The 16622-nt window shown below is 28.1% G+C and overlaps 1 protein-coding gene across 7 annotated transcripts; it reads right to left on the bottom strand.

The window, feature by feature from the left end:
* Positions 1-221: 221 nt before the first annotated feature.
* LOC139425388 (peptidoglycan recognition protein 1) lies at positions 222-16463 on the bottom strand. 7 transcript variants are annotated; one of them, XM_087159393.1, is made up of 6 exons: positions 16346-16463; positions 11202-11273; positions 11017-11084; positions 7389-7586; positions 6323-6528; positions 222-577 (listed from the first exon to the last, which is right to left on the bottom strand). In XM_087159393.1, exons 3-6 carry the CDS (start codon positions 11081-11083, stop codon positions 389-391), a joined length of 660 nt encoding a protein of 219 aa, XP_087015519.1. In that variant the 5' UTR covers position 11084; positions 11202-11273; positions 16346-16463; the 3' UTR covers positions 222-388. The 7 variants fall into 7 exon arrangements, with proteins under 7 accessions (XP_087015519.1, XP_087015516.1, XP_087015517.1 ...); XM_087159390.1 differs by lacking the exon at positions 16346-16463 and adding an exon at positions 16205-16340; XM_087159391.1 differs by lacking the exon at positions 16346-16463 and adding an exon at positions 16058-16284.
* Between the last annotated feature and the right edge of the window lie 159 nt (positions 16464-16622).

Below are 16622 nucleotides of genomic sequence, written 5' to 3'. Positions count from 1 at the left end.
TTGCCAGTTATTGTTAGTGACATAAAAAGAAATGTTTCGAGTACTTAAATATACTTTGACTGCAATTTTAATTGAAAAAAAGATTTAGGGAAAAGAGTGAAAATTAGAAACTGTAGTAAAAAAATACATATAAAATACTTGACGAAGTTAAAACTTTTTTTCTCATTTAGTTTGGGTTTGACATCTGTCATACACGTAACAGAGTGACAGAGAAGTTAAAGTTATGAATCAAAAATATTTTATTGCAAACTAAATACATAAAGACATTACAAAACATTGTAATTTGTAAAATGATTTTACAATAGTGAAATATTACACTTATATGCTTGAAGCTAGTAAACTTTCAGGATAACCTTTTTTTTCTCTTGGCACAGTTAGAAAGGTGAAATTATGAATTGTCCTTTATCAAATCTTGACCGATCACCGGCTTATCGAGGGGTTTACAGTAAAAACTAGACATTCGCCCACCCTTGTAATTTTTCCATTGCCTGATAACTTTGTAAAGCTTTTCTCCCGGAGATTCCGTACAAGCCACATCTCTATGACCATGGATTTCCCGAGTAGGGGTTAGGTAACCCTAAAAAGAAATATTTGATTGTCTTAAAACACATTCTAATAATCCGAGTAATAGTATAATATGTAAGTTAGTATTTGCATTTGAAGGGTGATTTTACACATAAAATGATCAACACTCAAAATTTTTAATTCTCATTAAAATACTACTACACCAAAGCCAAAAAAGAAAATGATAATCTGACAATAAAAATATTGGTTTTTTATTTCTTTTTCGACAGTAAACTATTCCAAAGTACCACCACTAGAGTTTTAATCGACGAAGTTAAAATCTTTTAAAAGTAATTATAACTGTTACCAAAAATTTTTGCGTCCCTTTTTTGAGAGAGGGGTATCCCATATTATTAATAAATAAACATTTATTTATGAAAGGAAAAAATAAATTGAATATCATTTTTAGCCAATACAATCTTATGCAAGAAAACATCAGAAAATATTAGCAGAAATAAACTAAGTTCGCGAGTTCAATTATTGAGTTGTTACTTCTTCACGATTGTTTACATCACCAAAGTTCCGTTGCCGCTATTGATTGTGGTAATCAGTTAGAATAAAATTTTTAACTTCAAAGGTATTTATAATTTAGTAATATTTTTTAGTAAATTTTATAAATTTCAATGAAAGATACATAAAACTTTAAAGTAGTATCGTAGGCAGTGTTTTTTCTGCAGAAACATTCAGTGTACTTAATAATCTTGACCGCTTCATCAAAACATTCAAGAATTAATTTAATGATTTAATAAATCTATCAGTGAATATTATGATTGTGCTCATTTTTCATAATGTTCGCTCGCAGTTGTTGACTACTCTGTTAAAGCGTATTGTTTGACTATAAATTACAAGTATTGTAGTTAGTTTAGAATAGGCTCGAAAAAACACTGTTTACATGGTAATTCGCATATGACAGAATTTCACTGCAGCAATGATAAAGATAAAAATTCAAATTTAGTAAGCAAGTTTGCTATGTTAAAACAATTATTAATTAATCGGCTACTTTTTAGTTAAAACCATTACCTTTCAGATTGTTTGAAATTTCACTCACAAGACGAACACTATTGTTACAATATTTAAATTTCCTGTTAAATATATTGTAAAATAATGAGTTGAACATCTTTATTCTAATTTCTTGAATACAGACAGAATTGCATGTTTTTTGATACATGATTAATTATATTAATTTATAAATGATAGCAAATGGTTAAAAAAATAAGCAACAATATGGTCTACATTTTAATTTAGGAAGTTTTTAATAAAAATGTGAACATTTCCTATTGGCTCTATCAGTTTATGCAATGTACAAAAATATTTTGATAGTTAAGTGTCATTATACTTAATCTTTAAAAAGAAAATTAAAAGGTATTGAATTTGATATATTTTTGTATCTGTATACATACTTGAATATTCACTTCAATTGAAAAGGGCTTAAGGGTTTTGAACTATAATTTCTTCTTTTTTTTAAAAAAAATAATTAAGAAGGAATAAAATTATTACTTGAGAGCGGTTATAAATGAAATATTTTTCGATTCTTGCACGGTGATACTGAGATTTTTTAGTGCAGGTATTGTTACGGAAATCTACGCATTAAATTTTAGACATTTTCAAATTAAATGATTTAAGTTTTAAAGAAATATTCAATGCTTAATAGTTTTAAATTTACTTTAACTAATTTAATCTTTTCAATGTTAAGTAACGTAAAGTTTTAAATTTAGTGTTCTCAATGTAAAGTTCAACTTTTTTTCTCTTATAATTTTAGCTTCGTCCGAGGCTACTGGACAATGCAAATGGAAAATAACATTCTGGTTGAAAACGGGGGGCCGTAAGTTCAATCGAGACTGAAAACAAAACAACTAGCGTGTATATGCTGTTAGACTCTCTTTAAATCTGCCGGAGCTGAAAGTTCTCTTATTTGTTGTTGTGTAGAAGTTTGAAGAAAGGCCTATCTCTGTGTGGTGTATGGTTTACACATTGTTAACTGTTGCTGACAATTTTTTTAAATCTTTCAATAAAGCAAAGATTCTTCAGTTTATTGCTCTGAAACATAGTTGAACATAAACAAAAAATTGCAATTGAAGGGGAAGAAAAACTTCAAACTGCATGAAATGATTATAAAGTTTTGGAATTATTTTTATTTAAAAATACTAATAATTAAAATGATTACACATAGTCCAACTGTTGCTTTTTGCAGTAAAAATAATTTTATTTAATGACAAATATGCGTTCTTAAGGATTATCGATATGCTTATATCAAACAATGACGGTAAGAATATATTGCTTTTATAGTTGAGTAAGTTTATTCTGTGTTTTGTTTCAAAATAAAGCAATTAAATTGTGAAATAATGTTTGTCATGATTTGATTTGATTAATTTTTTTATTCTTAACTACTGCATTGTGTAATTTATTCTGCAACTTTGTAATAAATCTTCGGAATTTTAGAAAATGGGGTAGGCAAATATGTGTTCATTAATAAAACTTAATAAGACATAATGCCGGAAATTTTTTATAGTCATGATAGTAATGTTTAAGTATTATGAAATCAGATGTAGTTAAAATTCAGTTTCTTTTAAATTTTCAACATATCAGAAACAATTTTATTTTTATTTTAACATAATTGTTAAAGATTAACTCTAACTTATGAGCATTTATACTACTAACATTGTATTTTTACTTTAATTTTGAATTATTTGGCTCAAATTTCTGATAAGAAGTTTATATATATATATATATATATATATATATATATATATATATATATATATATATATATATATATATATATATATATATATATATATATATATATATATATATATATATATATATATATATATATATATATATATATATATATATATATATATATATATATATATATATATATATATATATATATCCTTAAAATTTAGCTGAACATTTATTTACATTATTGCTAAAGCAAAATATTTAAACCAACGTAGAGTAGAATCTTGTTTAAATTTTCCTCAGTAAGGTTCTTTGCAGAGCAAGTTTTTAAATGCATAATATAGTTTTTTTTTATGACTAATTGATCAATACCAGAAAATTGACTCCAGTGTCTGCTTAATTTTTTAAAATTTATTTTCTGAAAAAGTCTGTTTAAAATGTTTACATATTACACCTGCTTTTTTTTAATCCTATTTATGTCATAAAGCATAATCTATAATCAGTGAAATAAAAGGTATGGAATTGTTCTAAACAAAAATCTATTTCGTTATAACAACGTTCTCAAAAGAGTAATGGATTGTAATCAAATTTTGATCATTCATACTAAAGGCAACTTTTAAAAGATAATGTTAAAAATGTTATTATTTTTTCGTCTCATTCTTGTATGCAATTATATGTTTGTGCAAATTTAATTTGGATTAAACATAATATTTACTGACAGTTTTGAAATTAAAATATTATGTAAATTGTTTGCAAAGATTGTTGGTTTAGTACATAACACCTTTAAATAATTATCGAATTGATGAAAATTTCTGATGTGCTCAGAAAAGTAATTTTTACATTATAAAAAATAATAGCAATTTTCATAATATTAGTTGCTTTAATGATTTCACTCCCTAGAAAAATTTCTACGTTGTGTTTGGGTTCTGTTTTGGTTGTTTTGTTAAATAAAATTTTAGATACTAAAAGAATAAAGCTACGTTGGTATTTCTCCATTTAATTTCAGGGAAAAAGGAAGGGGAAGAAAATATGTGTAAATTTGTTGAAGTAAGTATTTTGAATATTTTGAAATTTTGTTCTTTATTGTGTCAATTATTACAAGAAATGACCACTTAAAAATTGAACAATTTTATTTTAACATTATAGGGGAAAAAATTAAGTTTATATTTCCACTCATTTCAAGTGTAAATGTATAACTTTACAATTATAATATTGTGGTTTTTATTACATAATTTCAGAATATAAATAATGAATGATAATTGTGAAATTACAAATGGCTTAAGTAACGACTTTTATAAACATGTTTTACAAACTAACAAATTAAATTAAAATTTTGATAAGAAAGGCTCATTTCTAAAAAAAAATTAAGAATACATTTTTAAATTAATGATTTTAAAATTATTAATGATATAAAATTCATCAGAAAACCCATTGTATGAAGAAAAGAAGAAAAAAATAGCAATAAAATTTGTAATATAGTATTATTTCTTAATTAAATTTGAAATATACAAAAAAATCAGCTGAACATAAGATATACTTTGGAGTAAGAAGGAGGAAAATAGATGGCTAGCAGAATTCGCTAATATAATTTTATTTAGTATTTCTGTATTGCTAAGTAAATAATGCATAGAAAGACATTATAAAACTATTGTTCTATGCTTTACTGCTTCACAGCAATACAGAAAATTAAGTAAAATTATATCGCCCAATTATTGTGCCACCATCCATATCTTCTTCTTGCTTACTTCAGAAAATAAAAAGCAACGGAAGATAATATCAGAAAATATATAATCTGATATTATATAGCATCAAAACTAATGCAAAATAATATTATCGCCGCCAACGCTAGATAATATTAATTTGCATGGAATCTAATATTATATAATGTAGAGCAAACAGCGACCTCTTGTATCTTTCTAATATTTGAAGTTGTGCAAGATAACGTCAAATTTCACCGATTTTCTGATGTTATCTAATATTAGGTGCTACTTGGGTTGATATTTGAACTATTTTAAGTTGTGATGGGCAACACCATTTTAAATCACATTTACTGAATCAAAAATTAAATGTTAAACGACGAGTTTCGCTACAACTAGAAATAAATCTATTTTTTTAAAAAAAATGTAAGAGTTAGTAGCCAAAAATTTGTTGTCTACTTTCTAGGCTTTTAAAAAGCATTTTCTAAAATATCTACAGCCTTGACAAATTACAACAGAATATCTTTTTTTAAAGTTAGTTTTAAACGCTTATGCATATCTATCCTTATACATGCGTCAGAAGAATTTAAATGGTGTGATATTTAAAAACAACTTTTTGTAAATATGAACCTTTGAATCGTGGAACCACAGAAAAATATTTCTAAAATGGAAAAATTGGTAACACTGCATTACATCAGGTAAAACTAATCCTTAAATCTAACTCGAAAATCGTATCAATTTAAAACTTTTATTTGGTTGCCAAAAAGTTCTGTTTGGTTGCTCTCGAACATAAAATCACACTTTTGAACTAATTATTGGCAACAATCTGGAGTCCATTTATAAGGATGATCTGAAGACTATATTGGCATATGCGTGCACAACACAACCAATTTAGACCGGAAGGCAAATGATGGTAGTAATCAAGAGCCCTTTATTTTTCACTACGTCTGATTCGTGCAGTAGGTGATAGCACTCACATATATTCGGCCCATGCGCCAGCAGTTCATTCTACATAGTTTTGGAAGTTTTATGTAAAAGGAGTTGCATTTTATGGAGGAGAAATGGATGCAGTTAGAATCACTTTATGACACGATAGGAGAAAGTGCAGTCCGATTAAACACTCAGCTTCAATACCGGGAATTGAACTTCCGTCGCAACCGAGGTAGACGAAGGTTTTACCCACCACAACGATTGGGTCACTGCTGATGAAATAGATTATAGCGATAGTAAAATAAAGTTTCAATAAGATTTCGAATACCTCTTTTACACAGGCACTCAGGTATCTCATTGAAGGAACCTTCCATGATGCAAATAAAACTTTTTTAAAACAATGAATATCATTTTTCTTACTTAAATATAATTAAAAAATAAATTACCTTTCTTACTCCACAATCCACTAATCTTAATGCGGCTTGTATCATCGACTTTGTGGGCGCGTCATTGTTAAAGTTTCCCATGAATGCAACCCCATAAGAATTGGTGTTGTAATTAACAGCATGAGCCGCCGTTAAATTCCATCCTCTTCCTTCATAAACTCTGCCATCTCCACCAACTAAGAAACTATAGGCAATATCCCACCAACCTGAAATTTTTAGTAAAAATATGTAACATTAAAATGTAGAAATGGTGCACACGTTCTAAGAACATGTACTAATAAAACATCAAAGCAAAATTCTGCAAATTGGGAAGTTTTGGCGGTTATTAAGTTTAACTGTATTAGTAAAAAAAAGTATTATTTGAAATAAATATTTTTTATTAATTTTTAAGTCTTAGAGTCTCATTTTCTAGCAGCTCTCTTACCACTTAATAATACAAAAAACATTATTTCCCATTGAATATCTATACTTTTATCCTTTAAAATTAACACTTGCTGTGTTGTTTCTATAAGTTAATTTTTTAATCTTTAAATGGGTTTTTTTACGAAGTAAAAAAGTTTGAAACTCATATTTCACACAATTCCCACACGCATAGCAATTTAGAATGTTTAAAATCGTTGGCATTACAATTTGGGTAGAAACGGTGCTCATTACGGGTAGAAACGTTATAGGTTGTTTACGGTAAGAACTTCCCCCGACTCTAAGTCTGAGCCAGTCTGCTGCTATGGAAGCAGGGATAGCGCATTTCAGGAAGGGAGACTTCTTTTCATTCTAAAGCTAACACAAAAGACCGAGAAAAAAGATTACTTTTTTTTCGCCAACCCGAGCCATAACCTGTCCTGAAGAATGACCCCACACCCCTACTTTAAATAGTTATACCTCGTTACCATAGTCACCGCCACGGGCCCAGACAAATGGCTAGGGGAGCTCTTACTTTAGATATACTATACTATTAAAACAGCAAAACAAATTTCAAAAATTGAGAAGTTTTGGCGGTTATTAGGTTTAACTATTAGTAAATTCTGATTTCTCCCCCCCCCCCCTTTGAACTAAATACTTTTTTTACCTCTTTCATCCAAGTGAAGATCTTGAATGAGTTGAACTTGCCGCATACATTCTACTTGTTTCTTACAAAATGCTGTCACTGTATGCAATATGACAACATGGTTCACAGGAAGATTCATTTCTCTCTCCCGAACTGCGTTCCTTGCTCTCCATTGCTTTCTGGTAACTATCTCTAGTCCTTCACAATCATACGATATTTCTAGTATAAAAGAACGAAGAAAAAAATTAAAGTCATAAAAAAGCATGTCTTGAAAGAATATCACTGGTATGACACATTACAATGAAGTATATTGATCTAACATTATTATGGAGGTCAGACTAAATGTGGTAATGAGAACGAGATTAGTCAATTAAAGTTTCGTTAGACATCCAATAAAAAAGTTGGGCGCACTTTAATTCAGCGGCTGCAGTGTCTAGTAAAAATTAAAAAAAAGACAGGTAGAAGATTTATATTTTTGCCTGTTTTTAGATAAAACGAGATCATTTAACTATTGTAGGTCTGGTCTGTTTGGTCTAGCTGGGCTCCTGAGGCCTATTATGGCCCTTTTCTCATTCATTCTATAATGAGAACATAAGCGAAAACAATAGACAGATTACATAAAATCGACAAATAATGGCGCATGTTAAGGTAGAGAAAAAAGAATGGTACTTTGCCATGATAAAAAGTAATAAATAATTGAATGTATGGAAAAATTCAAGACATATTAACAAGTAGGGGAACGAAAATTACATGAAGGAAAAATATTTACGAAAAAGGGAAGAATTAACAAATATTCATAACGTTAAGATCATAAAAAACTTTATTAACTAAAAAGTGTACCTCTGTTAAAGTAGAGACCCGACCGTCCTGGTTATTACCACTTGTGTCGGGTTGCTCTCTATTAGCTACTGTAGCATAATAACAATTTAATTAATAATATTTAGTTCTTAAACTCATAACGGTATTATTCGTAAAGTAAAAATCTAAATATTAAATATTGCATCAGCATTAACGCCAATTTATACTTTTGTTTGATAGTGTAAACTAAATCAACTAGTACATTTTAAATGCTTATACACTGCGACCACTGCTTAAACAGAACTGAAAATGTAAAGAGTAGCAACAATTTGTGTAATCAAATCTAACACTGTGATTAAAAATTAAAATCATTATACCGTATATTTAGATTTACATTCAATTATTAATAGACACTGGAAATATCTTGTTTTCTCTAAAATATTGATGTTTGAAAAAATTTCGGACCGCTTTTTAACGTTTGACTGTATTTTATTCGAATACTAACCGACTCCAGCGACCAACTGGTTCGCCTTTTTAAGCAAGTAGAATTTCAAGTTTCTCGAGACTTAAAATAGTGCAGTCAAAAATTAAGACAAATTAAATAAATCTCAAGACAATGATTTTCATTTGTAAAGGTTTTTAGACCATATTTGCTTCCAGAATGAGGTTTTTCGATTACCTTCAAAGCAGAGGACTTATAATCAAAGCAGAGGATAATTCATCCGGTTTAGCAAACACTTAAAAGCATTGAAACTACCCCAGAAGTTTTAGCTCCCCACAATATTTTAAGTGGTAGCGAAATAACAAGCATCGAAACTTTAATTAAATTTTGCTTTCACTTCAAATTTTAATGGCACGATTATCTGGTTTCATATGTTTGTCTAGATTGTTTACATATACTGGAGGCCAAAATCATTGTAAGCCTATTTATTAAATTAATAATAAAATACTAGAGCTTCAAGTTTATTACCACTTGAAATTTGAGAACAAAAATCCTATCCGAGTTGTTTTTAATGTAAGTGCTATAAATTTTTACCCCATTCATAGCATAACTCTTTATATGTGTTTGAGTTATCGAATTACCATAATGATCAAGAATGTTTTGTGTTTACTTTTGAAAAACATGAAATACATTTATGACAAAAATTTATAAATCACTATAATAATTTTTAAGGACCACTAGACGTTCTGACAAATGCATTTAACATAATATTTTTCTTGAAGTGCTAGCAAACTTCATGCTTTACCTTCTGGTTTACAATGATTTTCATCCCATCCGTAGCATAACTCTTTATATGTGTTTGAGTCATCAAATTATCATGGTGATCAAGAATGTTTCATGTTTACTTTTGAAAAACATGAAATACATTTTATGACAAAAATTTTTAAATCACTATAATAATTTTTAAGGATCACTAGACGTTCTGACAAATGCACTTAACATAATATTTTTCTTGAAGTGCTAGCAAATTCCATGCCTTACCTTCTGGTTTACAATGATTTTCATCCCATCCATAGCATAACTCTTTATATGTGTTTGAGTCATCGAATTACCATGGTGATCAAGAATGTTTCATGTTTACTTTTCAAAAACATGAAATACATTTTATGACAAAAATTTATAAATCACTATAATAATTTTTAAGGATCACTAGACGTTCTGACAAATGCACTTAACATAATATTTTTCTTGAAGTGCTAGCAAATTTCATGCATTACCTTCTGGTTTATAATGATTTTCATCCCATCCATAGCATAACTCTTTATATGTGTTTGAGTCATCGAATTACTATGGTGATCAAGAATGTTTCATGTTTACTTTTCAAAAACATGAAATACATTTTATGACAGAAATTTATAAGTCACTATAATAATTTTTAAGGACCACTATGTTCTGACAAACGCATTTAACATAATCTTTTTCTTAAAGTGCTGGCAAACTTCATGCTTTACTTTTTGGTTTACAATGATTTGGACAACTATGACATATAAACAAACAGTAAGAACTGATAATAGTGCTGTTAGGTTTTTAAAACATCCGTCTCCAATGTTCCAATTCTCGAAGTACATCTTTTTGTTAAAAAAAAATAGTAAATTGATTTAGTTATTTATTTCGTGACGTTAAGGAGAGTGTGTATTGTTAATATAAACAGCCTCATATCAATCTGAAATCTTTCCATTGCGATTTCTTTTAAACTAAAGGTTGTAGCTTCTCCTTCATCATCATCATCAGCACTATAGCCAGGTGCAAGGCAAGGCTTTCTAACTTTGCTTCCTCCATGCAGAGAGGTTAGATACAAGATTTTGCCTTCTCTCTACTTTTATATCTTTGATATCTTTCTCGACGCATTCAAGCTTATAAATATTTGCTTGTATTATTTGGAAAGAATTTCGTTTCGAAACTGTTTCGAATTAAGATGTTAGTAGTTGTAATTGGTTGTAATCGCCATGGGAAGGTAAATTGTGGTATTTGTAGACTCAGAAACCAATCAGGTTCAACACACATGCGAGACGCCACTTACAGGTATAAAATTAAATTTGATTTAAATCAAGTAGTAAGGCCTAATCACTTCACTTCTTCTCACGTTGCATGTATTCAATCGAAGTTTAGTAGTTTAAAAGAAAAAAAATTAATATTAAAAGCAATGAAAAAAACGCGTGTTTGTTATTCAATAAAATAACAAAAACATTTTATCTTATCAAATTGATCACAACCACATTCATAAATGATGAAAAGCCGTATAATCTTTTCATTAGTTACATCATCTAACATCAAAACAATATTAAAAGACACTTTACGAACATAACAATAATTTGAGGACACTTTACGAAACATTAAAAGAAAATAAACCTTTAGTTGATACTCCACTATTTATAATTACAACAATTAAGACAAAATGAGTCCATGAGGAGAACATCCTGCAAAATACACAAACTATTAATGTGGAATAAGCTTGGAAACAAGAAGTAAAACATTTTACTAAAAAACTTTGAGATATCTGCATCACAAGTACAGAATTTTTTATTTTATTTTACCTATTATTTGCTGGCCTAAAATTGAGTGATGCAAAATCATAGCTCACGAATCTGCTCGACAAATCACATGATCTAAAATCAAAATTGAACGATGTTAATAAACTAAGACTTATGCAAAACAAATTGCTTTGATGAAAATATTTAATGATATTATAAAATACTTAAGGAGTTTAAATACATTTAGAAAAGCGCGATTTATTTTAAATGTATTAAAAAGACTAAAATAATTTTTTCAAAAAAAATTTTACATAAAAAATTAAATATGGAAAGAAAACAAAAACATCTACAAAGAAATTAATACATTCGAACGAGAAATTCACGTCAAAATAAAAAACTAACATTCAAATACATTATGATGATTGTTGCTTTATTACAAATCTCATTGCAAAGGAAGATTTCTGAAAGTTAATGAATTAATTATCATTAGTTCAGAGATCATTATTAAACCATTTAAAAAATATTATTGATTTAAATTTGTGTAGAAAAAGTATAATTAGCTGTAACTTTTATTAATTTTAAAATTTTTAGTCTCAAACAATTTTTGAAGTTATACTTCTTATGCGACTTTCAACAAGGTTGCGTTAAACATTTAACGCTACATTTTTATTGGCCGGGAAATCACGTGGTATGATCCAGTTTTCTCCCTCATTCATTTCCATATTGTTTGGTTCTCACTAGCATAAAAATAATAAAAGTCATAAAACTTTTGTTTTTCTATAAATATTTTTTTAGTTTGTTCTGATACACATATAATTTAATAGGGAGCAGGAAAAAGAGTCGTTGAATAGAACTAGTGACCTTTCTACGACTGCTGATTCTTCTACAATTAACGTCGCAGGTTACGAAGTTTAACTTCTTCCGCGCGGAGGGACTCCACGCACTTTTTTTTTCTATCTTACAATACACTTTTTAAACACCCGAAGTCAAGCATTACTGGCTGTCGTAAGTATGCTGGTTGGTGACCACTTTGATCAGCCTGCGTAGCTACCAAAGCGGGGGAGTCATCCTTCTGCGGAGGATCAAAATTATTACGGCATGTCGTCGGATCATCCTCAGGGATGTTTGCCTGACTGTCGGTGTCGTAAACAGGCCATTGCGCAGCTCAAGTGCGACGTAAATAAAAAAAAAAAATTACTTTTTCGACACAATTGCTTTGTTCTTTAAAAATGAACTAACAGCTAACTATTTTTACAGTACAGGTTCATAATAAACATACTAATAATTAAGGAAATAAACGTTTTTAAACATGAAACCTTGGTTTTAAAATAAATTTTTACAGTTGAAGTTTACCTTTTTGACTACTGCAATAGGGCTTCTACGGTCTGGAAATAAAGGAAGTGGCAAAAATGTTTCAAAATGCTGATAAAAATGGGAAATGTTTTGATTTCACTTTCATTTGAGCAGAGGTGTATCTATGGAAAGAAGCTCTTACTGGCGCCTTTCCTAAAATATTAATATTCTCTTTCTTTTTTTAAATGCAGTACGAAATAAAAGTATAGTTTAAAGTATTTAATTATTTTGGTAATGTTGCAAGAAAGATTGCATTGTATTTTAAAAAAAATAGATTGATAAATAAATAAATATATTTATTTAACAATAAAATAGTCTCTTTTTAATCACTATGCATTCACGTGTATTCGAAATCATCACTGGTTAGAAATAAAAAGACCTGTTTTATCACATTTATAGAAAGTTCTATTGCGTTTTTTTCTATTGTCAATAAAAATTCTAACAATTTGTTTAATTAAGTACAATTATATTTTAAAGTTTCAGAAATATAATTTGGAAGCAAAAATACGCACACACAACAAATGTAGCTCTGAGTTAAGGAAGAACTATAACATACCGGATGATTACCCAACATTTTCAACAGATCACCCAACTTTAAAACAGAAGGAAATTAATTTTTTTTAAAAATAATCACGCTTTACTAAGATCAAAACAATAAAACCATCGCGATATAATAAATTCATTAAAGATCACAATGTTAATAATTACGATTTGTTATGATAATTTCAAATAAAATAGCTACAATCAAATGATATATTTCGGTAAGTTTATTTACTGTTCAATTAAAAAAAACAATGCCCCTCATATAATTAAGTTTTACAAACATTATATAATAACAGATAATGAGAAAAAATATACACATATTTACATACAAAACACTAGAATTAATAGCGACAATAATACATTATTTAATGAGAAATAAACTAGAGGAAGTTGACGTTTTAGTTTAAGAATATCAAAAAATAATTCATTTGCTAACAGTAAAAATAAAAGGCAAAAAATAAAGAAATAGACCAGAATACAATTCTGGTATATTTAATAAAATAACAAATTTTGAAAAATTCTCTTCACAATGGAACAAATTTAAGATAAAGCAAAATATTAAACAGATTTGAATTATAAATTTTTAGACGTTCAGTGCGCAAAAAAAAGGGAAAAAAATAAATAAATAAACGGACCACTCTGTTAACTTTTGATCTGATAATCAGATCTTCACTTTCTTCTAATTTGGGGTTGACTTAAAATATGATAATTAATAGGTGCAAGGACTATATTTTAAGTTACCAAATCAGATACTAAAACTTACTTTCTCTGAACTTTTCGACGGATTTGGATTTCTGAACCCCAAAATATAAGAGGTAGTCGCAATCTGAGAAAGTAAGGCGAGAGCTTTTCAAGCAAATAGAAATGTTTTCTTCTCACAATTATAAAGGTCGTTTATAATTGTGTAAATTGTTAAAAAATAACTTTTAGTAAATATTTATTATTTTATTTAATAATAATCGTAAAAAATTTTGAATTGTAAGGCATGCATTTTTTACATTGTTTTAAAAGAAGGTAATTTAACTTGGTAAAATACAATATTTCAGCAAAATTAATCGAACAGTTAATGAGAAATCAAATTTAAATATCCGACTTTTTAAAAATTCGATTTCCCAGAAATACGAACTCCATATTCGAACTACATGAATTTAGACCAACCAGCAGAACAGGTTTTTTTAATAAGAAAACTTTTTAAAACTAATCAAAATTAATCAGATTTAAATGTTGTTTTTAGGAGGGAGAAGAGGAAAGGAAAAAGAGAAATATAAATTATTGGAATATTTCAGGAGAAGATGGCTTTTTGCATCTTTATGAAAATACATTATAAGAATGCCTATGCTTCATAACTAAACAGGCTCTAATTTTTCAGTATATAAGATGCTTATTGTTTTTTTTTTTTGTGATTGTCACTATCTTGATAACTTTTTGTTCGAGTTACTAAACTGTTGTAATGATTGGTTATAAACTACATATTATAACCTTAATATTATTTTGTTAACATTTTACTCTAATTATAAGAAATAAATATAAATGGAGAACACTTTATGAATCCTTTTAAAAACAGTATAATTTTTTTTCAAGTAATATGATATGGAGTGACATAAATGTAATGTAAGTGATATATATTTTAAAAGACTTACAAAATTGAAAAAAATAGTATTTATTTAATCTATATTTTTTTTAAAAAAAGGACGAAAATGGCAATCTGAAATAAAAGAAAAGATATAGGAGAAAGATTTACAAAATTTTCCTCCCGAAAAATATGGCAGCGTGTTCTATAACTCGAAGGCTGATTGATAAATATTTAATAAATATAATTTAAAAATTCAAAACAAACATGTCTTTGAAAATTTCTTTTTTTTTCACTTTATAAGTAGAAGGATTAATTGAAATTTACACTTAAAGCAATAAAATATAATAGAGATTGTTAGTGAATAATACTTCTATGACGTAGAGTGTTTAAACTATGCAATACGGGAACTTAAACGTAAAGTGGTATCTAAAAATATAGGAAAATCTTTCTAGCGACAACTACAACTATTACATTTTTCCAATAAGCCTAGTTAATTTATTACATTTACGTTACAGCAGTAGCGTAAAGCAGAGCTGCAACATTCGGCGGTTTTTGGAAAGAAGAAAAAATTCAAGCAAATTTTATGTTTTAATGTATAATCCTTTGTTTAGTAAATTTTATTTAATGTTTACATCAGTCTTTGTTCAGTGCAAATGGTAAGCAATGAACTTATCAATAAAATAATAATATATAAATTAATTCATAAAAATACTAATTTATAATTAATGTCATTCATAAAAACACTCATTTTTTAATCTTTAAAAAAAGGGCAATTTTTTTGTGAATTTATTTGAATTTAGCATTTAATCAATTGTATTTTGTAGAAACAAGATACCTCTGCCTACCATAGTATATTAATAATATAAATATTTATATTCAGGTCAGAAGTCCTACATAGAGAATTTATAAAACTAAAGCGGTAGATTCCAGAAAGCATTATGTTCCACTATATTTCTTACATGCGTAATTTTAATATATAGACCCACTTTATATGGTTAAATGTAATGGGTTACAGATTGAAAATGATTTATGTAACTTATTTATTTCAATTATCGGGTCACACTAAACAAATTAATTTTATAGAGTATAGCAAAATATGACGTTACAGAAGTTCAATTTCGTACTATTTTACACATACCTGATAATTTTAAAAACTCTCTGAATGTAAACTATCAAAACATTAATTGTATCGTGATTACTATTTATTAAATATTTAGACATTGAAGTTCTGTAAATAATTAAATAAAACAGTAGACGACATTCAGATAAAAAATTATATTCCTTTTGCTGGTAGGGGGGAGAAGTATAAGTTCGATGCTAACACAAACTCTAAAATTCTTTTTGTCTTTGAAACTCTCTTAAAAACTGCATCTGAAAAATAAGAGTTTACGATTCTCTTTTTCTAACTAATAAAGGGAGGGGTGTCCAAAATCATCAAAAACATGCTTACGTAATGCCTGAAAGAACATTGGTTTAAAATAATAGTTTTCTAAATGAGTGAGTGAATTTCTGACATCATTGTAACAATCAATTAAATAATTATAAACAAAGATACTTTTTACGAAGCACTTATTAGAAGCAGAGAGCATATATTTACTAAATTATTCTTCCATGATCGAAGACAAAAATGAAGGCGTAGACGAAATGAACGAGTTGAACGTGCTGTTATCCTGCAATGTTGATATGGGAATTGAAAGACACAAAGAAAAGCAATAAATGACGTCAGGAATTTCATTACCCAAGGAGAAATCATTGAAACAGAGGTTGTTGTAGTAAATGAAAACGAAGTTGTTTCCCGTCTGGCTTTCGTAATGCGTATGAAATATTGCTAAAAGTGAATGGGATCTCGAAATCGCTAACTACGTGATGCTGAGAAAAAGTGTCGAAAGTTGGAGAGCATCAGAAAAATCGGCATATTTCGTTCGGAAAAGATGTTTGTTTTCATTAAGTAATAAAATTTTTATGTTTCGATTGTCGTCATTTTTGGGGAATTCCTGATACTACTCCTCGAAAAC

The sequence above is a fragment of the Parasteatoda tepidariorum genome, chromosome 3 (assembly GCF_982258835.1).
Source record: "Parasteatoda tepidariorum strain Cologne lab strain chromosome 3, Ptep-v5.0, whole genome shotgun sequence".
Taxonomy (NCBI): Eukaryota; Metazoa; Arthropoda; class Arachnida; order Araneae; family Theridiidae; genus Parasteatoda; species Parasteatoda tepidariorum.
This window is presented reverse-complemented; position numbering and strand designations above follow the sequence as displayed.

Excerpts from the sequence above, each read along its gene's own strand:
- LOC139425388 (XM_087159393.1), bottom strand. The coding sequence starts at position 11,083 with ATGTTCTCCTCATGGACTCATTTTGTCTTAATTGTTGTAATTATAAAT. Across the intron at positions 7,587-11,016 it reads TAGTGGAGTATCAACTAAAG|AAATATCGTATGATTGTGAA; the intron begins GTTTATTTTCTT and ends CTTTTATACTAG. Across the intron at positions 578-6,322 it reads TGGATTGTGGAGTAAGAAAG|GGTTACCTAACCCCTACTCG; the intron begins GTAATTTATTTT and ends ATTTCTTTTTAG.